Source organism: Alosa sapidissima, chromosome 18 (assembly GCF_018492685.1).
Source record: "Alosa sapidissima isolate fAloSap1 chromosome 18, fAloSap1.pri, whole genome shotgun sequence".
NCBI classification, from domain to species: Eukaryota; Metazoa; Chordata; class Actinopteri; order Clupeiformes; family Clupeidae; genus Alosa; species Alosa sapidissima.
The window spans coordinates 10538329-10563595 of NC_055974.1; the positions used below are offsets into that span (position 1 = coordinate 10538329).

The 25267-nt window shown below is 42.5% G+C and overlaps 2 protein-coding genes and 1 long non-coding RNA gene across 5 annotated transcripts in view; 1 reads left to right on the forward strand and 2 right to left on the reverse strand.

Moving 5' to 3' along the window:
• per1b (period circadian clock 1b) overlaps positions 1-13210 on the reverse strand; it is a 24352-nt gene extending 11142 nt beyond the window's left edge. For 2 of the 3 annotated variants that reach the window (XM_042069489.1, XM_042069486.1), the window contains exons 1-6: positions 11750-12022; positions 3661-4676; positions 2324-2580; positions 2058-2179; positions 747-948; positions 170-364 (exon numbers count right to left, since the gene is read on the reverse strand). In XM_042069489.1, coding sequence (XP_041925423.1) covers positions 170-364; positions 747-948; positions 2058-2179; positions 2324-2580; positions 3661-4040 — 1156 coding nt within the window. In that variant the 5' untranslated portion in view covers positions 4041-4676; positions 11750-12022. Of the gene's footprint in view, positions 1-169; positions 365-746; positions 949-2057; positions 2180-2323; positions 2581-3660; positions 4677-11749; positions 12023-13163 lie in introns of those variants that run through there. The other variant, XM_042069487.1, reaches the window with a different exon arrangement.
• On the forward strand, positions 11031-18519 carry LOC121690210 (G2/M phase-specific E3 ubiquitin-protein ligase). The gene is made up of 4 exons (XM_042070639.1): positions 11031-11255; positions 17039-17211; positions 17507-17721; positions 18311-18519. The coding sequence occupies exons 1-4, from the start codon at positions 11130-11132 to the stop codon at positions 18517-18519; spliced, it is 723 nt and encodes a 240-aa protein (XP_041926573.1). The 5' UTR covers positions 11031-11129.
• A 311-nt stretch (positions 18520-18830) lies between these two features.
• On the reverse strand, positions 18831-20039 carry LOC121689588. Its single transcript, XR_006024825.1, has 3 exons — positions 19793-20039; positions 19195-19413; positions 18831-19104 (listed from the first exon to the last, which is right to left on the reverse strand). It is a non-coding gene; the product is annotated as an uncharacterized LOC121689588 (long non-coding RNA).
• Positions 20040-25267: the final 5228 nt, after the last annotated feature.

Here is a 25267-nt window from a genome sequence, read left to right on the forward strand (position 1 = left end):
CCTTAACACACAAACACACATTTGAAAATTGGGCTTGAAGTAGGCTTATGTCACCACAACAACAGTCTATATTTATACTTGGCTGTATTTGAGTGAGTGTGTGTGTGTGTGTGTGCGCGTGTGTTCATGTGTCTATGTGTATCCATGATGTATCAGTGTGTGTATGTACCTTCATATCCAGAGTGGACCCTCTCGGCGATGAGCAGGCAGCAGGGCTGGGGCTCTGAGGCGTCCGAGTCGCGCAGTGTCAGCTGGTAAGGCGTCAGGCGGAACGGGTAGTAGCGCATCTCGCCCCCGTGCAGCACGTCGGCACTGATCCGGCAGAACATAGACTTCTCCTGCGTGCAGTCCACTGGCGGGGAGGCTGCGGGAAACAGCACACACACAAACATGATGATCACATATGAGCAAGCAACTTCAGACCATCTTATTCTGTGTGTGTGTAGCCACTATTTAGAAATCTGACAAAAATGGACCAACTTCAACTTAAATTAAAATAAATAAATAAATTAAAAAAAACACAACAGACAAGCAGACAAGCTTCTTGACTATAGACAAAACTCCCAAATCCTGCTGCTTATGATTATTTTCAGTCAGGTGACTCTTTTCCAGTGTGTGTGTGTGTGTGCGTCTGTATGTGTGTGTTAGAGAGCTGAAGATTATATATATATATATGCTGGGGCGCAGGAATGTTTATCCCTTAACCCGTTCCCTTTGACCCCTGTGTTGACCCCCCTCAGTCTTACCGGAGCCGATGCAGGCGGCCCAGGGCGGCAGGCGGCATGGCGCCGTGCTGCTGTAGAAGGTGCTGATGTCCTGGGGGGCCAGCAGCTCGGAGAAGAGCGCCCCCTGCAGGCGCTCGGGCTTGCAGCGCATCAGCGAGGAGCTCTGCGGCGAGATGTACACCACCTTCCCCGACAGGAAGGACACGGCGATCGAACAGGTGTCCTGGAGGGGTCAGAGAGAGAGAGAGAGAGAGAGAGAGAGAGAGAGAGAGAGAGAGAGAGAGAGAGAGAGAGAGAGAGAGATAAGTACATCTTACATGGGTGTAGTTTAAGCGTTTTGTGTCGGGAGGAGGCAGAGAGAGAGAAAGAAGGGCTCCAGGGAGAGGGAGAATACAAGAAAGAAAAACAAAGCAAAATGAAGAGAGAAGAGGTGATTTGAGATGGTGGGTGGAGAGAAGCAGCACAGAACCCCCTGGAGAACACTGGCCACGAGACCATCCGAGTACAGGAACATCACCCAATGTCCCCTCATCAGGTTAAGCAGGCATGCAGAACATGAGCTCTTCCCCATTAAAGTCATCAACCACTGCCAAATATGATGGCCATCTTTCAAATTAGAAATAATACCAAGGAAAGCAAAAGTATAACACCAAAGATGGTTGCTTCCTATTGAAAATCAAATCAACTACAATAAACCAAATCTTTATAAGGGTGAAAACAACAGATTTCTCTGAACAATAAAAAAAAATAGTAATATTATTATTAATATCATAAAAAGAATGTTAATGGATTTGAACTATTACATTTTTTAACATTTAAGGCTAATTAGGCAGAGGGCTTGACCCTGAAACACTTGATATTAATTGTGTGATTGCACAACAGGCAGCTAATGAAAACATGCTTAATTATCAACATTTATCTAACTGTGCAGTAATATCTACTTAGTGAGTGGAGTGTGTGTGTGTGTGTGTGTGTCTGTGAGAAAGGTTAAAAGGTTTTCAGAGTGTGCTTCGCCTCTGAAATGAGTACCACTCTATAAATACGATACTGATGTGAATTAGATTGGATTTGAAGTGGTTGAAGTGGTGAAGTGTCAGTGGTTATGTATGTAACCCTCTCATTTTCCTCATTACAAGACAGCTAGCTAGCATTGTGTGCTAGCAGCACACAATAAGTTTTAGCCTTCATTTCAGCCAAACGATTAAGTTCATCTTAACAGTACATCATGAACAGTACATCTGCCTCCTATGTCTGAAGGTCACAACACTGTTTAAATGTACATGCATACGTCCGTGTGTGTGTGTGTGTGTGTGTGTGTGTGTGTATACGTACAGTGTTCTTGAGGGTGTACTCAGATGTGATGTTGTCTAGCTCATCTATGGTAAAAGCGGAGAGGTCTAGACTGCAGCCATGGCACTCCTCAATGTTCCACTGGTGGTAGTACTCTTGATTGGCTAAGGAAACACAAATACATACACACTTAGAGTTCCATTGTCATTGGCAAAGAAAAGAAAAGGAGGAACACACGAACAGACACACACACACACACACACACACACACACACACACACACACACACACACACGTCCCTGACCTACCTCGGACTTGCTTGACGCAGCTGAGCGCGTACTTGAGCGCGTTGAGTGTGGACGAGCGGCCCTTGGGCTTGCGCTCGGCCGGCAGGCGGATCTTGAGCTCCTTGAGGGCCTTCATGAGCTCCTTCTGGGTCTGGACGCGCGCCGACTGGTCACTGCTGCAGCCGCTGGTGCTGGGGGGGTCCCGCTCTGAGCTGCCCCCGCTCAGCAGGCTGTAGCCCACCGAGCTGCTGGGAGGGGACGGGCTGTGTGAGTTCAAGCTGGAGAAGGATGGGGAGGGGGGGGGGGGTGGGGAGAGAGAGAGAGAGAGACTAAGCATATATATCTTGGAACACAAACATTCAAATGTTGCATTTTGGGAGACACAGAGGAGAGGAGAGTAACAAGGTTGAAGGACGGAGATGAGGAGAGGCTGAAGGTGGAGTAGAAATGGAGTGGTGAAAGAGAACAGGAAGAGAGAGGGGGGGGGGGGTACATAGAAGGACAAGAATGAGGATGGGGTGACAGCAGTGATGTTTGGGACATGAACTTGATGAAAGTGTCAAGGAGAACAGAAAAAAAGAGTGAATGACAAAACAGAGATAAAGAGAGTGAGAGAGAGAGAATGAATGAATGAATGGAGTCTGGTGTAGATGCAGGACGGGAGGGAGAAGATGCGTGAGAGAGGGGAAACGGGGGTGAGTGTTAGGGCCGAGCAGGGGGGCATGGAAGAAAGATAAGAGGAGAAAAGAACAAGGACATGAACAAGAACAAGAACAGAATAACGAGGCCAAGGGAGGAGGGGATAAATAGATAAGAGAACATTACCAGGGGACAAAACACAGGACACATTTAGCCATCAAAATGGACTTAAATAACAGGAAAGAGAGAGGATTGGGGAGGTAGGAAAAAAGAGTCTCATCACTCTCCACCTGACACACACAAATACACCTCTTCTGACTGACGTGCACCGACCTCTCTTTCATTAACACTCCCTCCCCTTTTGACGCACCGCCTTTCAGTCTCTCATGTGTATATTATATATATATATATATATATATATATATATATATATATATATATATATATGACCATGAGAGACTGATGAAAAAATGAAGGGTTTGAGAAGCTGAACATGAACATGACTACATATAATTTAGCACGGAGTCTCAATGTCTATCTCAAGCAACACATACATGCGTCATTGGGCCTGTTTTCTACTTACTGCCAAAGGTATAGTAATCATCCATCATCATAGTCATCTGAATGCTACTTTCTCATGTTGGGGAACAGTGTCTGTATCCATGTTTGACTGACTGTCAGGGTGTCCACTGTGTCCAAGGACGTCCTTGTTCCCTTACCTCTTGTTGCTCTCCGTCGTCTCCAGCATCCCCGAGTCCTTGCAGTTGTGGCTGGACGAGCTCTGGTAGCTGCGCGGGAACTGCATCCCTCGCGAGCCGTTCTCTCGCTCCTCGCTCTCCCGCTCGCCGGAGTCGTTGCCGCTCGACAGCGCGTCCGTGTCGTCCGAGTTCGTGCCCCGTGGGTCGCCGCCCGACGAGCCGCCGGCCCCTCCCGACGCGCCGCTCGGGGACGAGCCGCTGTCCCTGTTGACGCCTTCCGGGGACGTGGAGCCTCCGCTCATGTCGGGAGAACCGTGGCCGGCATCTTCCTCTTCGTCCGCCTGCCCCCCTCCGCCCCGTGTGCCGTTGCTAGGGGCGGTGTCATGGTTCTCATAACTCATACTAATATTACACTTCTGATTGGCCGGTTCAATGATTACTGTGTTTGGCCAATTTGTCTCGGTGAGACTGAAAAATTGTAAATAAACTGTCGACTATGTGGGACTGCAAGGTCTACAGAACAGTTGAATCATGATTGTCTTTATGTCAGTCAATTGCTTCAAAACAGTAAGGCTTCCCATAGGATGGAACGAGAGTAAAATAATGATCGAAAATCGAAGGATAAACGCACACTCCCGTTAAAACCTTATGTTGTATTTGGAAACAGGTTGAACAATCTGGAGTGTGTAGATGGAGCCTACACGCTTAGAAGCAAATGTGACAATGCAGGTGAAAGAACAGGTCGTTTTTTCAACTGCAGTTACACATAAAAGTCGTTAACTTCGAAAGATCTCAGCTTGGAGAGGCTGACAAAAAAAATCCCAGAAAACTGGAATGGCGCTTACAAAACAAACTTGGCTACCACGAAGCAGCCAGATGGACTGTTGGGTAGAGTGTGAAGCAGACTGCTGCACGATGAAGGGTGAAAAAAAGACGCGAGCGAGAAGAATCTTTCTCTTTTCGTTTCAGCTTCGGCTTGATTGTCACTCCTCTGAAATCATGCACGGGTCCTCTTCACCTCTTCTAACGAAAGCCTCCTGTGAACAGACAAAGTGGGACAGAACCGTGAGGTTCAGTGGACAGACCATGGGAGATACCACCAGTTGTTTAGTCCTACAGTGGAATCATGAATAGGCTAGTTCTCATCCCCGGGTTCTCTACCCATCCTTTGAAAAGAACAGCAGTGCTGAACTGCAGTCAGTGTCCTGGGAATCCTCTAAGAAACCTGTGTGACTGCAGCTTCAAATGGATGCAACCTTTTCAGTTCAAAGAGTGGACACACATAAAGGGAACAGGGGGGGTATGCACATGTGTGTGCACATGCAGGCACACACACACACACACACACACACACACACACACAGATATGTGTGCACAAACAAGACAGATATCTAGGTGTTATTTGTCTCCCTGAGCTCTTCAGTATACATGCATTTGATTCAATTGTTCAGTGTCAACAATAATGTTTTATAGCATTAAATAGCCACATGTGAGCTTATAGGAAAATATGGTTTGTAATTACTGTTCCAAAAACATACGCATTACAGTGAAATCTGTGCATGTAAGTGGCGGACTTTGATGGCCATCCCTACAGCCTTTTCCCTGCCTGCCCTGGACCTCAGAGGCTGAGCGCAGGCTGGTCCATGTGAGCTTGAGTGGCCAGTGCCGTGAATAACCCCGAGACGCGGAGGGGAGGGAGGCTGAAGCACCAAACACACATGCGCCTATTCCACCCTCTGGCACGCACACACACACACAAACACTGATTGACCAGACCTGCTGGAACAGCCCCAACTCATACACAATCACACACACACTTGCACACACACACAAAGAGTGAATGACCAGATATGCTGGATGAGTGCCAACTGACATTAACAAATAACCCGACCCGTAGTCTCTGCCAGCACTGTGGCAAACACTGTCCTACCAGTCTGTGCTTGAGTGGTTTATGAATGATAAAAAAACACATAAACACAACAAAAACTAAAACCTTGCCAGTAAAACTCCACGTTACAGTGAAGCAATCTAGATGCACACACACACACACACACACACACACACACACAAAATCAAGCTGTTTAATATGTTTGACACCTGCTTGAGGCGGTGTAAGCGCCGACTTTTATCCAAATTAACTTACACTGTGCTGCGTAAATTACACCCTGCACCTTAGTGACTTGTGTCTCCCGAGAGGAGCACTGAGGAGCGAGGGCTTCATTTATGACTGGATAAAAAACCATGCATATCACCATGCCAACCATCCCTAAGCCCACCTGCTCAGAGCAGGATGCTGGGCAGAGAGAAAGAGGGGAGGATGCTAAGATGGAGAGAGAGAGGGAGGGAGAGAAAGGTGAGAGTGAACACTGAAAGGCTCCCTGATCCATCTCCAGTCTACTGCGTCATGAACAGGCACCTTGAGATGAGCTTCACTTTTCCAGGGTAATTCTTCAAGGGTGTCCGACTTCTCTCGACGCATGCAGACTAAAAGTGTTGTCAGGTCTGTCCTGTCTCTCTTGAGCGGCTATTTTGGAACAGTGCCTTCATGTCCCACACCTTCTACTGACGCACACCTGTACACCTGCCACCTATTTTCTGCCTCCGAGACAAGTAATCCTATAAGCCAGTGAATGGCAACCTAAGAAGTAACCAGGGTGACACTGTACAACAACTGTGTGGGCATGTGTGTGTGTGTGTGAGTGGTGGAGTGAGGTAATTCATGCCCTCACTGTTGGGTCTGGGTATGTGTGACTGCAAAGAATCTTAAGATCACATGCTTGGTCCAGGTAGGCCACTTATTTGATTTAGCAACATCATGGTAATGGCTTAGGGATTCTTTAGTAGATGAGTAAGCATCAATAAAAGTTGCACTAAACCAGTTTTGATTCTGTATAAGCTGGAGATGCTACCAGAATACCAGATGATGAACATCAACAAAAACAGAGCCAGATAAGAGTGCAAAGGTTGACAGGAACTGATGGGACATTTGATTGGTGGCCAAATGCCAAAGCCCATCAGTTCCTGTCAACCTTTGCACTCTTATCTGGCTCTGTTTTTGTTGATGTTCATCATCTGGTATTCTGGTATTCAGACAGCAGAGGAGAAGAGGCAACAGTGAGAGAGACAGTGAGTGTGAGAGAAAAACACAAAAGAGAAAAAGAAAGAGACACGATAGCAAGCATGACAAAATGGGACAGATATGGGATACAGGTGGGACAGACAGAGGTACAGATAACGAAATAGAAAATCAGTGGTAGAGACAGACAGATAGAGAGAAAGAGAGAGAGAGAGAGAGATAGATAGATAGATACAGTAGATAGATAGATAGATAGAGATATAGATAGAGAGAGAGAGACAAAACATTCTCAGTAACATGATGGACAACTGGACCTTCTCCATGCATCTCAGAGCCCAACCCAGTAGAAGGACACATGTGAGTGTGGGTATATCTAAGTACTGAGGCACACTTCCCACATCCTCTCCTCTCCTCTCCTCCAGTCTCAACCAGCCAGCCGTTTGTGCTGGAGAAGCAGCCTACATGCTGCATCCAGTCCACCCACACATACACTTTCACACAGACACGCACACACTCGGTCAGGACCCATCTCCATACTTGCAGGCATCAACACAATAACAACCCTGCGCGCACACGCGCGCACACACACACACACACACACACACACTCTTGTCAGGACCCATCTCCATACTTGCAGGCATCAACACAATAACAACCCTGCGGAAAACAAGACCTCCTGCATAAAGAAAAGCCTATAGCATTCATTAAAACATCTTCAGCTGCCTTCATTCTGCTGTCACAAAAGGTAGCTTTCCAGAGCTGCCCAGCACCCACAGTCTTCACTCTCATGACTTGCCCATGAACTGGTGTTACCTACCCTTTGAGAGCCTGACCACAAGAATAGTTTACTACAAATACATTTAGCTGGTGTTCTACCGAGAACCGCATGTTTTCCACCACAGACTTTGTCAATTATGCAATTAATATTATGCAACTAGGATGAATCACTGGTAGGCAAGTTCTGATATGACTCCATGTACCAATCAGAACTCCATCATGTACCAAAATCGCCTCTGCTTTACAGAACTATGGTGCCAGAATCAATAAATGGAATGATGTTTTCCAGTTATTACACAACTGTGCATGAGTCATGACGATTAATACTTATCAGGAGATCTACTATTAACACTGAGTTCTTAATGCAACAGAGATCTAGTTAATGTACATAATATGGGCAACTGAATCTGCCTGGCTGATAGCCAGGACGATGCCAGAATCAAAACGCTAGCCAGACACCTGCTGAACACTCATCTATAGCCTGATATAGTGCTGGCGCTTTTGGCTTTTCTCTATCAGTATAGCCTACATCATCACACGATTTCGTAAAGTGAACATCGAGCATGCAGATTTGCCTTATAGTTACAGCGCAGAAAAACAACATTTGTGATTGATACATTCATTTAGAATAATACTCTATAATATAATAATACAAAATTGCGCTCCCACCCCGGCTCAAGAATAAAAGCAGCACAATGAGTTGCACCCACCGGTATAAGAAGAGGGCGATGCGGGCGTATTCGGTGCTTGTAGCGGAGTTCAACACATGGTTTGAACGGCTATGGTCGTGGCGGTTTAAAATAATGATTCGTGGAGAGGATTTGACAGTGGGCAACCTGAAAACCCACTCGTTGTATTATAATGGTAGGCAGAAATTTGTAGAATTATTCTGCTTGCTGGCGTTCCCCGTAAGAACAGCGCCCTCGCTGCTCATTTCTGATTATTCGCCTGCCGTTGAAAGCATTGCATAATGGAGAAACGCGATTGGTTGGTGGCCTTCCACTCGGTCTGCCTACGACGCTCCGTGTAAACACTCAGCGCACGTGTACAGAGCAGTGATTTCGTTAGGCCCTCCTCGCTCCTCACTGGTCAGCTCCACTAGCCAATGACTGAGTCTAGCGTTCTCATTTTACCCTAAACCGGACTGCGATTGGTCCATCGCTCGAGCACATTCTGAGCGTAGGCGACTATCACCTGCGCTTTCACGCTTTCGTTCATATTTTAAGTAATTTAATAATTTAGCCTACTGAACTTCCTGAATGCACACCCAGTTGTTCGACAAAATACCCTAACAGACAATTTAACACTATGTTTTGACCTTCAGATAGAAAGCATGGTAACTTTACCTGAAATAAAATCATTGACTAAAATAATTGTAGGCTATACATTGATACATCAGAAGCTATTGAATTTGAGGTTATCTTTCGGTGTCTTACTGTGTGCCAGTTCCTTGACGTCTTTCTCAGATAGGCTACGATTAAGCCATTTCCAGGTCCTTCTCACAATAGTCTGCCTAAAGATAAACACTCTCTGCTCTGTCAATTCAAGCCTTTCACACAGGTCTGAAATAGTCACCTACGCACTAGAAACATTAAAGACGTAGGCAGGGCTATCAGCCTAACTCTAGTGAATCCTTTTGTATCTATAATTCTGGAGCGCCACCTCTCTGGGTCTGCTAGGCCGCCAGCCTACAACTCCCACAGTGCATTGTTTTTTTTATTTATTTATTTATTTTTTGTCCAGAATCACAACCCCCCCCCCCCCCCCCCCCCCCCCGGCTTTGCTCCAAAGGAGATGGAGCGAGAAAGAGGGTGACAATGCACATGAAGAAATTCCATATGAATTATAGCCTACGCAGTATTTCTCTGTCGCATACAAGGTCATCAAATCACAGCTGCTATATGAAACCAACTCAGGTCAAATAAAATTGACTGATTTGAGAATTACCGGCCTACATTTTGATCTGAGGAATGAAGATTTTGTGTCTTTTTTGCAGAGGTTTTGTATATGTAATTCTTTGTCTCAAACTATCTATAACAAGCTTATTTGTCTATAGTCTTTCTATTTTATTTTTTTATTTTTGTAATTCACCTTAAAAAAAAAAAATAATAAACAGGTGCAGACCCAGCCTGCAACATATGCAAGCCATGCAAACTATTCACAGTGAACACAAGTCATCCAACTAATGTATCACTATCTTCCAAAAGGCAGAGGTCACATGACATTCCCAAGTGACACAGTTCTTGTAATCCACTAACACCATCAGTGCCCCGATGGCTAGGCAGCTGCCATGCAGTAAGCCAGTGAGCACACAGAGAAACTGGAAAACCAAGAATACGATCACTTTACATGGTGTCGTATATTATAAAGAATGAGAAAAGCTTTGTTGCCAATTTTATATTTTGTCTTTGCTATATTTGTCTTTGCTTTTGACCTGGTCAGTCTCTGTGTGCTTCAAACTCCCTTCACACTACCAAGACCTGCCTGAAGCACGCTCTACAATACATGCATCTTAATCTATATTTCACTTTCACTTTGAAGAATCCACCTATTATTAGCTCTACTACCCAGACCATTAAATGGATTTAATTTCTTCAAAGAAATATACTGCATTGGACAGTGACAAATAGAATGAGTCTAAAAAAAAATCCAACCACGGAAACAGAAAGTCCTTGAGATATAGATAGGGCTGGTGTATTTCAGCCCTTGGCTTAACACCACTTTGTTACATTAAGTTACATCTTTTTACAATGTTCTTTTCACTACATCTCCGTTCTATCAAAAGGAGCACGTAGCAAATCCAAAGAGATTACTTAGCAGCTGGGTTTTCCTTTTGCACCTTGAGATGACGAACAGACAGACGTATGGTGGATTACATGAAATACAGCATCTAAATGAGCCTATACTTGACCTAATTATATTCAGATAAGCCCAGACAATTTCCACCTTTGTAAGCAGTGAACTGCTACAGCCCGGAAACGTCCTCATCCCAGAGCCATCACGTCTCTCCTGTGCACATCACCAGCTGGGTGACTGATACTATCTGACCGCAATGAACAGTGGCGCTGCTGCACCACCCATCTCCATGCTGCACTCTGAGCAGCGTTTCGTGGAGGAAACAGACTGGACACTTATAGGCTACTGGAATTTGTTTACATTTTGTGGTGCAGATTCCTCAGCTAGCTGCACAAGCCTGGCATATGGCAGAAAGATTCATTTGATGACAGACAGAAATAAGGCACATTAAAGAGATTGTGAGGGTGGTGGGAGGATTCTCATTGGTAGGCCTATATGAAGTCTATCTTCACACAGGCTAAATAGACATAACAATACTGTTCTGGTTTCTCAAAGTGGAATGTCCTTCAATCACTGTTCAAAATGACATGGGCAATCCCAACATTGGCCAAGAGGTAACCTACCTAGGTGGAGGTGACCTACCTAGTTGACACAGGTTGACTCATTTTAAGTACCTATGCATCTGTATGCCTGTCAGGTAGCCTATCTGCATGGCAAAACCTCACGTTTTTGGAAAGGGGTATCAGTCGGCAAGCTGATAAAGCTGAAGCTGATTTAGTGGCAATGGCCGTCACTGCTGATAGTCATTACGGCACCATCGCACTTGTCATCTTTTCATTTTATGCCTGGTGAAATGACAAGTAGCCTAACTCCACATCCATTTGATGCTACCTGTGGGAGAGAGCGTGACGGCGAATGTGCACATGCGCCTTCTGTGAGCTGTGGCCAACTTGTGCAACTACAGATGGTAAGAAAAGCGCACATCGACTAAATAAGTGCCGATACAAACAGAGCTATGCAATATCTTCAAGATCTTCTACCTGCTGACACCTTTTTCACACTATTATAGTCCAGTTACAACAAATTTAAACACAAACCGTCATGTAGCTATCTAGCGTATTTGTATGATAATGTAGACTATATTAAAAAGAGATATTTACCGAGTGATTCCACGCAACACAATGTTATCATGCAGCAACTGGCTATGCAATGACATCCACTTATTGCATTACAGTGACCGGACATAGGCTACTGCTTACAACGTGAGAGCAGCGAAAAGCACGGGTGGACATTCCAGGAGATTTGACATTATTCACGTAGGATACTGAGCAGCTACAGTTAAACAGTCAACAAATAAAAAGCACTGTTAAAATGAGACGTTGTCTAGGCTATTTTATCAAGCCGCAAAGCGACAGACAGTCACCTTAGTATCAGCAAACGTTAGAGATGAATCCTTCTCACCTTTTAGCAGCGGGATATAGGATATTATTCCCCGGTTCTTGATGGCTGATGTCAGTATCGAGACGTTGTCTTCATAATAACTTCATAATAACTACTCCTCAAAACGCAGATGTCGGAGGTTTGGTTATAGCGTCCCGGGTTGATTCAGCCTCACTCATGCACTTCTCCAGATACTGTGGCACACATTTGCCTTCACCACGCCAGTACACGCATAGATACACGTGTTTGTGTACCTTTTTTTCAAGGCATTAACTTCCCGAAATATTATTGGTTTGTTTTTCAGCATAGCTTCGCCTACTCAGAGCGGGCTCTGCACCTACTCATAGCCTACTTTATTCTGATTGGCTAAGGTGGGAACGAGGTGGGAGGAGCTGGCCGCACGAGTTTCAGCTCTCACGTTGCACCGTGCCTGCTCTGAAGGGAACACAACAAGCAAAATGTTGACGGCTACTGTCGTAGTACCGTAAATTGTACAGTAAACGTCCCTACAGAAATTCAGTCCATTAAGTGGCATGCAATGAACAAGCCATACAGGGGGAGTTGTATCGAATATAATTTCCTATGTGTTACGTTAACCATTATTTAACTTAATTACTTATTTAATCACTTATTGATCATTAGACCTACTTCACAATATCTGTACATGTACTAAATAAAATTATACGGCCGCGCCCTCTAATTTCGTAGGCACACAGCAATTCATTCTTTACGGTGAAGCGAGCTCCTTGCATGCACAGTTCCACGTGTTGGCAAGGCACTGAACAAGTGACGTCAATTTGGGCTCAGAAACCTATGCAGTCACGCGGCTGGCGAGCTGGCCAGGCTCACGCAAGCGCACTGCATCGTTTACCCAACACCCATCCTTCTGCCTTGTCAATGTATGTGAAGGACTGAAATGAGCCCAGTGAACTTATATACTGGTTGTCAGGCCATGTTGGAACGAACCTAAGGAACCCGTGTCAAACATTGCATCCAACGCCCCTCACCCAAGAAAGAAAATAGGTTAGCATGGACTGCATGGACGTTTTTGTCTTAGTCCTAAAAAAAAACATTTGACACAAGCATATTATAAGGGGGAATAATTGGTCAATGTATGGGGGTGTTTGGTTATATAAGTCATTTAGGGATATGTGCAACATTTTAAGGCTTTAGTCTATTTTTGTCTGCGCTTATCGTAGGTCTATTGTACACATATTTATCACAAAAAGTTAATTAGGCCTACTTGTTACAATTGCTTGTCAGTGCATGACAGCTCCCAATTAAATCAAACAGTCCATCCCATCATTTTAACTAATTGCCTAAAAACGGATGCCCGTTGCAAGGACCGTTTCCTGAATAACATGGGATAGGCCATCAAGTGTTTCCTCATAGAGGAATTACATGCATATAATAATTCAAGCGAGAAGAAGCTCACCTGAGTAATGTTGCTTCTAGTTGCTCGATACCGGAGATGTCCAGAATTGATTTCGAAGTAAACAATAACGTGACCTAGTTATCCTGTGTGCGCGTCCTATGGTTGGATGGGCGGAGTTTACACACGCACACACGCTACACACGTTCACATTCACTAACCCACAACATTCCATCATCCACAGTAAACACATAGAGGGAACACATAGCTATCTGGGATATAGGTGACAGCAGAGTCATAGGCCTAGACTAGAGACTCTAGGCTACTGTAGGCCTAGTTCCTAGGCTACTTTAAATGTGTTTTTTTTTGGACATCAAGTTTCTGTACGTTATAGACAGGCTTACTGTATTCTCTGTGACCTCTGAAATTCGCCTACAAAAAAGAACCAAAGCTTTTTGCCTATATAAGGAGATCCGGGTGTTGATTGAAGCTAACATAAAACATAACTAGGTGGCTTGCATATAGCTCTGGGGTAGCACAAATCTAAGGTTGCCGTCGTAGGCTACCGAAGATCACAGGAGCTAGGCTACTCTAAGGCAGAGGACAAAAGTGTGTTGAGCAAACATCAGCATTTCCAATTTCTTCGTCCCTGCGAAATTTAACAGGTGCGATATTCAAAACCCCCATGTTGATTTCCCATAGAAAAAATGGCAAGATACCGGATATCAAAGATGGCAGCTTTTTTGTAGGCGAACTTCAGAGTCTATTGCAGTGGCAGTTGAAGTCATGTTGAATCAGGGTGAGAAGGTTTTGTGTGACAATAGCCTACTATTACAACAGGGCTCTCAAGTTTTGAAGTTTGCAAGGAGTGAGACTTTGTTTCTCAGGGGGGGAGGGGCGTGGTATTGACACAGTGCAACGCCCCCTCCCCCTGATCGAAGTACATGAAAGTCCTACGTCTGCTTGAACTACTCGTGGCGCCACGCCCCCTCCCCGATCAACAGACCCACCCTCCCCATGTCCCATCGACCCAGCTTCATGAGAGAGCATAAATTCCATTATTTCAAACACACTGTTTTATTACAGTGCATGAAAATGCACTGTACTGTTCTTCCTAGGCAACTTATTACAGTGCATGACTGTACTGTTCTTCCAAGGCAACATCAACAACTTCTTATTATTATTCCGCTTACCACTTTTTCCGTATGCTATTTCTCTTGAACAGTTTAACTTAGAAACTTCATTCAAACTTTGTAACGTAGGTATTCAAACGGACCAAGCTGCTATGTCTTTTCAACTTTGAAACTTTTATACTTTTTAAACTATTAAAGAAAAACTTTTTAAAAATCCCCATAGACTTAACATTGCCGATTATGACATCATAATACGGCCGTTAAGCAATTAGAATCCTATGGCAGGTGTTCAGGCCACCTGCAGCCTCAGGCTTTAAGCATACAATCTGGGTCAATTAAGACTACACATCCTATTCAACTGTTTCCTCTGCCCAAAACTGTTAAAATAAAAGTCCTCACTACAATAATCCACTGTTAAACAATGTAACCCATTAAACTACTGAACTTTTTACATTCAACTTTTAAACGGTCTACTTTTAAACTATCATTAAACTATTTATCTATTAAACTAGCTGTCTATCAACAACTTTTAAACTATTTACATTCAACTTTTAAACTTTTAAACTATATACATTCAACTTTTAAACAGTCTACTTTTAAACTATTATTAAACTATCTATTAAACTAGCTGTCTATCAACAACTTTTAACTTGTCATCAACTATGACTCCTACCCACTGTAGCTAGTTAGCATGGTTAGCATGTTAGCATTGTTAGCAAAACTGCTAAAAATGATTAGCTAGGTTAGCTAAGTCACATGGTTAGCATACTTAGCATGTTAGCATTGTTAACATGCTAGTTAGCATAACTACTAAAAATGATTAGCTGGGTTAGCTAAGTCACATGGTTAACATTGTTAGCATGTTAGCATTGTTAGCATGCTAATTAGCAGAGTTAGCACAACTACTAAAAATGATAAGCTAGGTTAGCTAAGTCACATGGTTAGCATTGCTAACATAGTTAGCATGTTTAGCAAAACTACTAGAAAACGTTAGTTAAGTTAGCTAAGTAGCGTGGTTAACATAGTTAACATTGCTAGCATAGTTAGCTAAGTAACATGGTTAGCATGTTAGCATTGCTAGCACTGCTATAAAACATTGGCTAAGTAGCATGGTTAGCATAGTTAAAAATCTTAGCATAACTGCTAGCAAACATTAGAGCCAATCCAACTTTCAGTTATCGTCAAATATCTACCTATACACAGCCATTAAACCATTTGAATATCAACATTCATTAAACTTCCAGTCTGTCAACAACTTTTAAACTATTTACCTTAAACGGTCTACTTTTAAACTATCATTAAACTATCTATTAAACTAGCTGTCTATCAACAACTTTTAAACTATCTACTGTCTATCAACAACTTTTAAACTATCTACATTCAGCTTTTAAACAGTACTTTTAAACTATCAACTTTTATTAAGCTATGCAACCACCATGTCTATCCTAGCATCACCGTAGTAACCATCTCTGTATTATCTGTTTTAACTATACATGATATTTTACATGACAACTTTAGCATTTTCATGCACTGGTAATTCCTTGGAATTGCATTTCTAGTTTATTCTAGAACCCTATTGTAGAAAAGGCTTGGACTGTTACGTGCATTTGCCGCGATATATCATTTGTCGCGATATTTTCTTTGTTAGATTTACGTATTTCCTGATGGGACAACCGACTCTTATACGCAAGTCGGTTCAACCGGACGGTCGTTGGTTGGCCTACCGAGTTAATAGATTCGGTCACCGGTTCGCGCGACGGGGGGGGGGGGGGGGGGGGGGGGATATATCGCGCGTTACTTCCCCCGCCATATCGCTCCAAGACATGTAGCCTCAAGCTGCAAATGTCATGCTCTCCATGTCTCTGAAATTAGCTGACATACACACTCATATTGACCTACACTAGACTCAAGCGCTGCCCATGGTTAGCCTACATTCGGTCTTGTTCAGTAGTCAGCTGTGTGCGCGGTCTCCTCGTGAGCCTACCAATAGACTTCTAACATTTAACTTAACTACCAAGATAACATAGCCTATGTCATTTAATGACTATAGGTCATTTTGCGCCGTATTTGTCCTTTAAAGGAGTACTTAACCGATTTGAATTAAGCTTTGAATAATTAGAAACCTGGTCATAGTTTTGAAAATGAATGAATGATTTTAATTTGCAGCTGTCAGGGAGGATGAGTACTACATGGCAGGGAAGATGATTGCAGTTTCTGTTATACATGGCGGTCCAGGCCCTCATTTCCTGTCAGAGGACTTTGTCCTTTACCTTGCAGGCCAGCCATCTTTCAAAGCTACTGTTGATTTAATAACTGATGAGGACATAGGGCAAGCTTTGCGAGAGGTAGGAAAAGAATAGGTGTCCGACCTTGCCACACCCAGAAAGCCAGAGTGGTATAGAAACAGAGTGGCGACACTTCGGCGTTGGATATCATTCATTTGCACTGCTTACAATCGAAAAATATCACAGAATTGGTCTAATCTATGACTTTTTATTATCCTTGCGCTGTCTGTGAAATAATAAAATAGTGAAGGTAGGCTTTTTTGTAACTATGAACCAGGTTGGCCCCGATAGCCAATCATATCGATAGTTCCACATTTTCTGATGAGTTCAATGACTGTCGCAACTCTGTTTCTATATGGCTCTGCTGAAAGCTATATGTAGGGCATGATTTATTTATGAGCACATGTACTGTCATGTACACATTATGTGATTTAACCACAAATGGGATCAAAAGAGATTGAAGAGATACTGTAGAAATGGTGTGTATACTCCATGTTTCTTGGTCTTTTCTGTCTTCTAGATTGAGAGTGCTACTTCCATGGAACTTCTGCAAGACTGTACTCTTAAACACCACACCATGTTGCAGACTGCAGGATGCTTGAGATCTGTGATGTCCCTTGAGGACAAGATGACCATTGTGTCCGACTTCCTGAGATGGTTTATCATTGACCGCAACGTGTGTGTGATTGACAGGTATTAAAGGACTAGAAAGCATGCTTAAAAAGATAAGAAAAATGGTTTAGAACGAATTTGATGTACAGTAGGAATTCCACCATCCCAATGACTCTTGACCTGCTAGATAAGGTAGGAAGGTAAATTAAGCTAAAATTGCTGAATAGTTCCTCTTTAATCAATGTAAAACATTTCATTGTTAACTTTAAGTTTAGGTATGGACATGTTTTTTGCTTCTTTGTTTGTTGGAATTTTGCATGCAGATTAGTGACATGTAAATTGGGAAAATAATCTGTCTGTCACGTGTTCTCTTCAGGTTTAAAGCAGGACTCTCAGCTCTTGGATTGTACAGTGCACTGCAGCAGTACCCAACACTGCTGTCCCCCGTCCTGTGTCACGTAGAAAAGCAGCTCATTGCTGAGGTACTGGAGAATCTCTTCAGACCAGACTTAAGTCCATTGGGGAGCAACAGGAGGGCCAGAAAGGGAAGAACCCTAGGATTTTGGGCTGACTACCTCCTCGATTGTCAAGGTTTGCAAAAATAAAGTGCAAAGTACACTGCAAAGTACTTTATAAGGAATTCAATAACACACATGTTTAAGCAAGCACTCCGATTGGTCAATTCACATTCTAGAGCGTGTTAAAATGCCTGATAAAAGAACGGACAGGAAGAACGTGCCTAATTACACACAGTGTCTGAAAGTATCGCTACGCTAACTAGCCGAAACTACCATCATGAGCCTAGTTTCTAAACAACGTTCAACTGTTACGCCCTGTAACTTCGCAAAATTCATTTTTGTGTCCGCTCTCTGGCCTCCAACTCGGGCAGAAAGCTTGAATTTGAGGGCAAATTAACCCACAGTATGAAAATATTGTACAATATTGTTGATAATGAAGATTGTTTGTGTTATTGAATCACAATCTTACACGAGATGGCGTTCTTGATTGTCATTATTGGTACGCGAAGCACAGGACTTAGGAACTCGGCGCTTGCGATTGTACAAGTCCTGTGCTTCGCGTACCAATAATGACAATCAAGAACGCCATCTTGTGTAAGATTGCTTATTTCAACTTTTTAACACTGACCAGGATATTTGTAAACAATTCTATTAATTTATAGAAGGCCAGGCTGCTGTATCAGTGGAAGAAGTGCTCATGTTTGCCACTGGACTGAATTCTCTCCCCCCATCTGGGCTGATCCCGCAGCCATATCCAATGGCCAATACATGTGCTAACACAATGAAATTGCCACAGTTAGATCATTTCGAACTCTTCAAATCCAATATGGATTTTGGTATTCAGAACGCTCCTGGTTTTGGCTGCTTCTAAACCGAATTAGGGTTGTATTAGTGTACACCCATTTACCTGTTCAGGATCACTAAACAATGTTCTTTTTTACTGTAATGTTAAAATGGAGTTTATGTGAATGTCTTCAAATGAAATATGTTATGTATATGTAATATGAAATATATGTTTAATATGAGTATGTACAATGAGTATGTTTAGAGATAATTGAATTTTCTTTGAATTTCAGAGACAGGGGAGGGAGTATGTTAAAGTAAGAGGGAGAAAGAGAGAGGGTGAGGGTGTCTGCAGTGTTTAAGAATTTGTAGGAATAACATGGGAAGTAATCAAATAAATGGATTTGTAAACATTTATGTTTAATTGATTTTTACTGTGTATACTCAAAATACTCAGCTGTGCAATTACAGCTGTCCAATTTCTTTGAGCCGTAGATATAGTTCTGATGCAGACTCCCAGTTCCCTGGCCGCTGTAATTGGAAGTGCTCCATTACATATTCCAAGTACTCCTGAATGTTTGCATCACCACATGGAGGCAGAGATGGATTTGCTTCTGGAAATGCATCCAGTTTTTCCAGGTCAACCCCAAAGCCACAGTCTCTGGAGCCAAATCTAAATTGAGATGTGTATCTTTAAAATCCATGTACATTTGACAGAAATTAAATGTATAGTTATAGGGAAGTAAGCCACCACCCACATTACCTGTGTGGTAGGTGAAACAACTCATTGGGAACTCCTCCAGGACAAGAAGCAGTTCGAGAGGGGCGAATCCTGTGAGTGTTCCATAGTTCCACACATTCGTCAAGGTCCCTCTGAACAACTTAATTAAAGCAAAACCTGAGGACACATTGGTCTTCGTGACTACCACTGAAGTGTCCAGAGTCTCTCAGGTCTGCAAATAATTCCATCCAGAATTGAGATCTGTAAAGGAATACATTCAACTGGTCAGCAATGTTATTGAATGTAGGCTATAGGCCTGCAGAGGCACATAATTTTCGGTCATGTTCACTTAGGTATGTTTGTTAATTTGGGACGTCATTTTTTTTTTCACTGGTGTACAGACCCATTTTTTTAAAAAAAGTCAAATGTCACAAAGGCTTATTTCATGCAATCGGTTATTTCACCTAAAAGTAGGCTAGGCTATATGTTAACCTAGACATTGGCTACTCTGGATTAACCTACATTTGCAAATGTAGCCTATAGGAATTAGTCTATAGTTCTAGACATATTTTCGTAACTAGAGTATTTTTGTGTTAGGAAAAACATTGAAGGAAGTGGGATTGAATTTAACATCACATACCTTGACCTTCTAAATATGGACCACCATGACTCAATTCGTTGATTGCTAGTGGATGTGCCATACTGTACATATGGCTGGACGCACCAGCGAAGTGGTCAGTGTGCTGGTGACGTAGGGTGGACTGAATTGTTGGCATGGTGCCGTTCTCTGTTCCGCAATCAGTCCGCAGTCTCATTGGGACCAGCCCAAGAGATCGCACACATGACAGGTAATTAGCGGCGATGACAGATGGGTTGTTGTTCGTTGGACCCATAGACAGTAAAAGAAATGGACGAACAGACTCCGTCGTTTTCAATGGGAGGGCACTGAGTCAAATAGAACGATTTTTCAGTTGGTCCCCCCAGTACTGCGCAGACTCACACTTAACTTCGTGACGTTAGCCATCGAACTGAATCTTGTAACTCATATGATAGATACACAGAAATTCTTCTCACACTTCCTTCGCCTTCAAAGTCATCAAAGTTAAACATTTATTTATGTATTATTATTAATATCATCCTCACCTAGTCGTGTTAATGTTGAAGCTACCATACATGATCATCTTCAAAAACAGTCAACAAAACAAAAAAGTTATAGCCTTGAAGCTAATCTTCTTTCCACTTTTCCGACCTACGGTCAATCCATCGAAAACCTCTGTAATGATTAGTGCCGTTTTTTTTAAAATTAGGTTTACTTTTTTTTTTTAATTATTATTAGGTTGCCTCTGTGTAATGCTTTACCTTAACATACGGTCGTGTATGCTAGGTTTTGCTTATGAGTTACCGTCATAGACAGGTGGACTGAGCTTCTTATCCAAACAATACGGTTATCTCCCTACGGCGCGAAAGAGAGATTACGTCAAAGCTAGCTTCCCTCCAACCGAACAAGCTAACCATTCTTCTTACGGGTAACCAACGTTACAGACGAGGTAGTGGAGTCTGTTTTGCCTTTGTAGTGTTTATGTGGATTACACAGAAGCTACAATATCGGCACAGGATATATGTTATATGAAGTTATGGTATTTCAAAAAAATCCTAGAATGAATGGACTTCTATGGGAGTTAGCAGAGAAGTGGTCCCTCCAGCCTACGTCGATTCTTCTACTTCCGGGAATTCGCCTGCCCCCTTGGTTGGACCACATACCAACCACAGCACCTTCCGGGAGAACCCGTCTATACACCCTGAGATGGCCAAGCCAAACGGTTTTAACTTGTCATAACCGTCTGCATTCCAGAGATAATTTGGGCCCATGGAGTGGTATGTTCTTCGGACAAACCTCCTCCGCGATCTCCTTTCGCATCCGACAGGATTGAGCTCACGTAGGAGTACCATCACATCATCCCGTTTAACTGTCAGCTGGTACTTTTGCTTCAGAACTTGCCACATTGTTCTGTAGCCAAAAAGTTGCCCTGGCCCACGAAGTTCCAGCCTGATCGCTCTCCTCACTATTCCTTGGGGAATATCCTTTGCGACGAGACAGTCCAGCCTCTTTTAGTTTGTTTTTCAAACCGCGCAGACTAATCTTAACCCCATGCAAGGTGGCCATCATGTCAACTATGACATTATAAGAATGGCCTCGATTAAAGTAATAAATTATCTGACGAATAGCGGATTCGCAATACATTTTAGCTAACAAGAAGGCTAGGAAGTGTGAAGTGTCTGATAGACCACATTTCCGTATATTGTACCTACCCTTTCCGTAAAAAACGTACATTTGTTTAAAAACTTAAAACTTGTAAATGTGTTCACTCATTGTAAATTTGTGTAAAACTTGTACATTTGTTTAAAAAAAATGTAAATTTGATTAAAACATTGTACATTTGTTAAAAAAAACTTGTAAATCAGTTTAAAAACTTGTGAATGTGTTTTTAATCTTGTAAATAATTAATTTACCATTGTAATTGTTTTTTGCCCTTCCAGGCCACCATACCTTTGTAATTTAGGATATGAATTTCAAAGATGCACGAAACATAAAGGCTTTTGGCAGTTGATAACTCAATTTACCAAGAACCTAGACACCCGTTTGATTAGGCTACTCATGCATTAGCACGGTTACGGTCTCTAACCTGTTGTACAGTCTTCGTGACAGACTACCGACAAACATCTTATTTAACATAACTACCAAGATAACATGACGTGTATTTGTATTTTAAATCCATCGGTAATGTAGATGAACCTCTATGTAGGCTACACAATCACCTAAGATGCACGAGAAATAAATAGGTTTCTGCGATCGGTTGATAACTCAAACTTGCGATAATAACCGTTTGATTAGACTCATACCCTCGGTTACGGTCTCCTTCAGTAGCCTGGCTCGCGGTCACTTCGCGAACCTACTATGATGAAGCCAGCAACATTCACCTCTAACATTTAACTTTCTAACTACAAAGATAACATGACGTGTATTTGTAGGCTATGTGATGATCTTCTCCATCGATATATGAATGGCCATGAACACAAGCATCTACGATGCACTAAAAACAAGGCATGGTTAATAACTTGTCGCGAACCTAGACAACCGTTTTGATTATATAGACTCATAGCCTATACCTCGGTTACGGTCTCGTTTGGTAGGCTAAGTAGCCTGATGCGCGGTCAAGCCAGCAACTTTATAACTAGGCTACCCAGATAACGTGCCTATTTGAAGCTTATGTGATGTAAGCTACTTCCCCATCAATAATGTGTAAATTGCCATGAACACAATCATCTACAGTACGATAGGCTACTAGAATAAGGCTTGGTTAATAACTAACTTGTCGAGAACCTAGACCAGGGGTCTCAAACTCAAATGAGCTGGGGGCCAATTCTGCCAACGTCATCTGATTGGAGGGCCGGCTATATCTGAAAATACAATGTTCTTTTTTTCAAATACCACACAAAACTGCAAACAGAAAGTGCAAGTGTGCTAACAGAAAGTGACACCTGTGCTAGCAACCTTAGCTTATAAATAAAATAATGATAAAATAAATATTAATACAAATTATAAAATAAATGAAAAACATAAAAACAGGTATGTGTGTGTGTTTCACACCAAATAAAAATATTTCCTCTCATAACTTTTTTAAACCTGGCAAACTAGGCATCAGGGTTAAGAAAGCAACACCATTGGATTTTTATATCAAAATGTCAAAAGGCCATGGCTTGAAAGTGGTCAGAGATGAAGTCCTACTGTAAATGTAAAAATCTTTGAGTAAAACAAAAGTTTATGAAGGGGGTAAATTTACCCATGTAATTTGTCACTGGATGGCAAGCACCTCAAATTATGCACCTTTCAGTAAATACTGGATGAACATATTTAAGCAGGTTTACTTTCCTTTTTTCATATTACCCACATAACAAATTAACAGGAAAACACCTAAGATGTATACCAACACCTAATATGTTGTGGTTTAGTAATAGATTACTACAATATAGGCCTACAATAAAGTATTCTGGTCAAACAGTTCCTATCGCGGGTAATCTGCAGTAGCCAGAAGTTTGCATCATATTGCGGTTGACTTTGTAGTTCTTTAGAGCCCTATTTCTACTAGCCCTGCTGTCTGTACCACATCCATTACGGTTCATCATCACGATTACCACTGCAACCTCCAAGCTATGTTGGGCAGAGGGTCGAAACAAGCATGGTATGCTTAGTGGACACCGCTGTATACACGCACCTCCATTCACAGACGCACCGTGACTATCACTGTCATAGACGATCGATCATAATCTCCAAAAGGATATTTCTCCTTCAGAATTAGAATAGGTGAATAACATAGCTTATCTAAGACTTCATCGCACGTGAACGTTTTTCAGCATTTGGTGTAGGCCTATTTCTGCTTAATTTCTGCTTCAATTTCTGCAACACTATGGCCTGCATCGCTTCCGCGTCATTACATATGCACGTCTTTGTTTTTCTCGCGTGTAATACAAGTATTTCCTGAAAACTTTGCGCAGCGATTTTGGGTTTGACAAAGTGGAGCAGAGCAGGCCTATAAATGAGATTTGTCACCGTACCTGGATCTATCGTCTACTTTAATCAGTATCGTTGTTTGTCGCAATTAATAGCCTCAAGGGCCGGATTACATTATTATTTTGTCATACGTCGCGGGCCGGAATTAGGCAGGACGCGGGCCGGATTTGGCCCGCGGGCCGGGTGTTTGAGACCCCTGACCTAGACCGTTTGATAACATTAGACTCACCCTCGATTACGGTCTTGTTCAGCCTGGCACGGTCTTCGTGAGGCTAAGCAGCATTCACTTCTCTAACATTTAACTTTATAACTTTAAGATAATATGACGTGTAGGCTAATATGAGATGTAGGCCTACTTCCCCATCGATAATGTGTGAATTGCCATGAATAAATAATCTAGGCTACGATGCACTAACAAGGCAGGTATGAATCAAACTTGCCGAGAACCAAGACAAGATAAAGGGTACAGCGTTGTTGTTGCACGGTTACGGTCTCATTCTGTCTCCTCGTGACAGCCTGCAGCCTAGTCATTCACTTCTAAGCATTTATTTAACATGACTACTAAGATAACATTAGGCCTATGTGTATTTGTAGGTATGTGATATAATACTTTCCCATCCATAACATTTCCATGAACAAGCATCTAGTTTGCACTAGAAAGGCTTACGTGATCGATTGATTACAACTTGCCGAGAACCTAGCGAACTGTTTGACTCGTGTGGCAGCCACAGTTACGAAGCCCGGAGAACCTAGCGAACTGTTTGACTCGTTTGACAGCCACGGTCATGACGCCCAGAGCCATATTCACCCCTTGCAGACACGTGACTTAAGTCACGTGACGGCTCCATGCTTGGACGGCAAAAAGATGGGAGACGGAGGGCAAAGTCCTGAGTAATCCAGTCGTTAATATTAAGAGTTTCGAGTCATTGACTTAAAGTAAGTTTGTATGAAGTTAATATCGAGTGAATCCATACTGGTATGCAAGAAGTTGCTAACGTAGTTAAACTTGCTCTTGCTGTAGTTTCCTTGAAGTAATATAGTGTAACTGTTCTAGGAGATTGTAATATTTCATGTGTTAAGCTTAGGAATTTACCACCTGGTGTTTAGACTGTTGTAAGAACGTAGCATCTCCGAACGGAGGAAAAGAGTCTACATGTGCCGTTAACGTCATTACACAGTACCGTTTTAAGCCGCTAGATGGCAACATTGACCATGGAATAGTTATAGTCACGAACTAAAGTTCTACTTCCTAATTTGAAGGGAATTCGTGTTGTATGTGTTTCTAGCCTACTATTTCAGCCTGATAAGCATAATAGTGCATTTATGTATGATGAGCTGCAGAAAGATTATTTGCAAGGAATTAGAATCCAAGTTGTATTTGTTCTTTTCTTTCAGACTATATATGTATGTGATATGTATACATGTGTGTGCATATTGGCAACTGAATATCAATGCTGGAACAATACAGAGTTAAACCCCATCTCTTCTTCGTCATATATTCTGACTGATATACCATCCAGTATAGCGCCACTACCCTACACCCGA

Excerpts from the sequence above, each read along its gene's own strand:
- LOC121690210 (XM_042070639.1), top strand. The coding sequence starts at position 11,130 with ATGCCTGGTGAAATGACAAGTAGCCTAACTCCACATCCATTTGATGCT. Across the intron at positions 11,256-17,038 it reads AACTTGTGCAACTACAGATG|ATTGAGAGTGCTACTTCCAT; the intron begins GTAAGAAAAGCG and ends TCTGTCTTCTAG. Across the intron at positions 17,212-17,506 it reads AACGTGTGTGTGATTGACAG|GTTTAAAGCAGGACTCTCAG; the intron begins GTATTAAAGGAC and ends TGTTCTCTTCAG.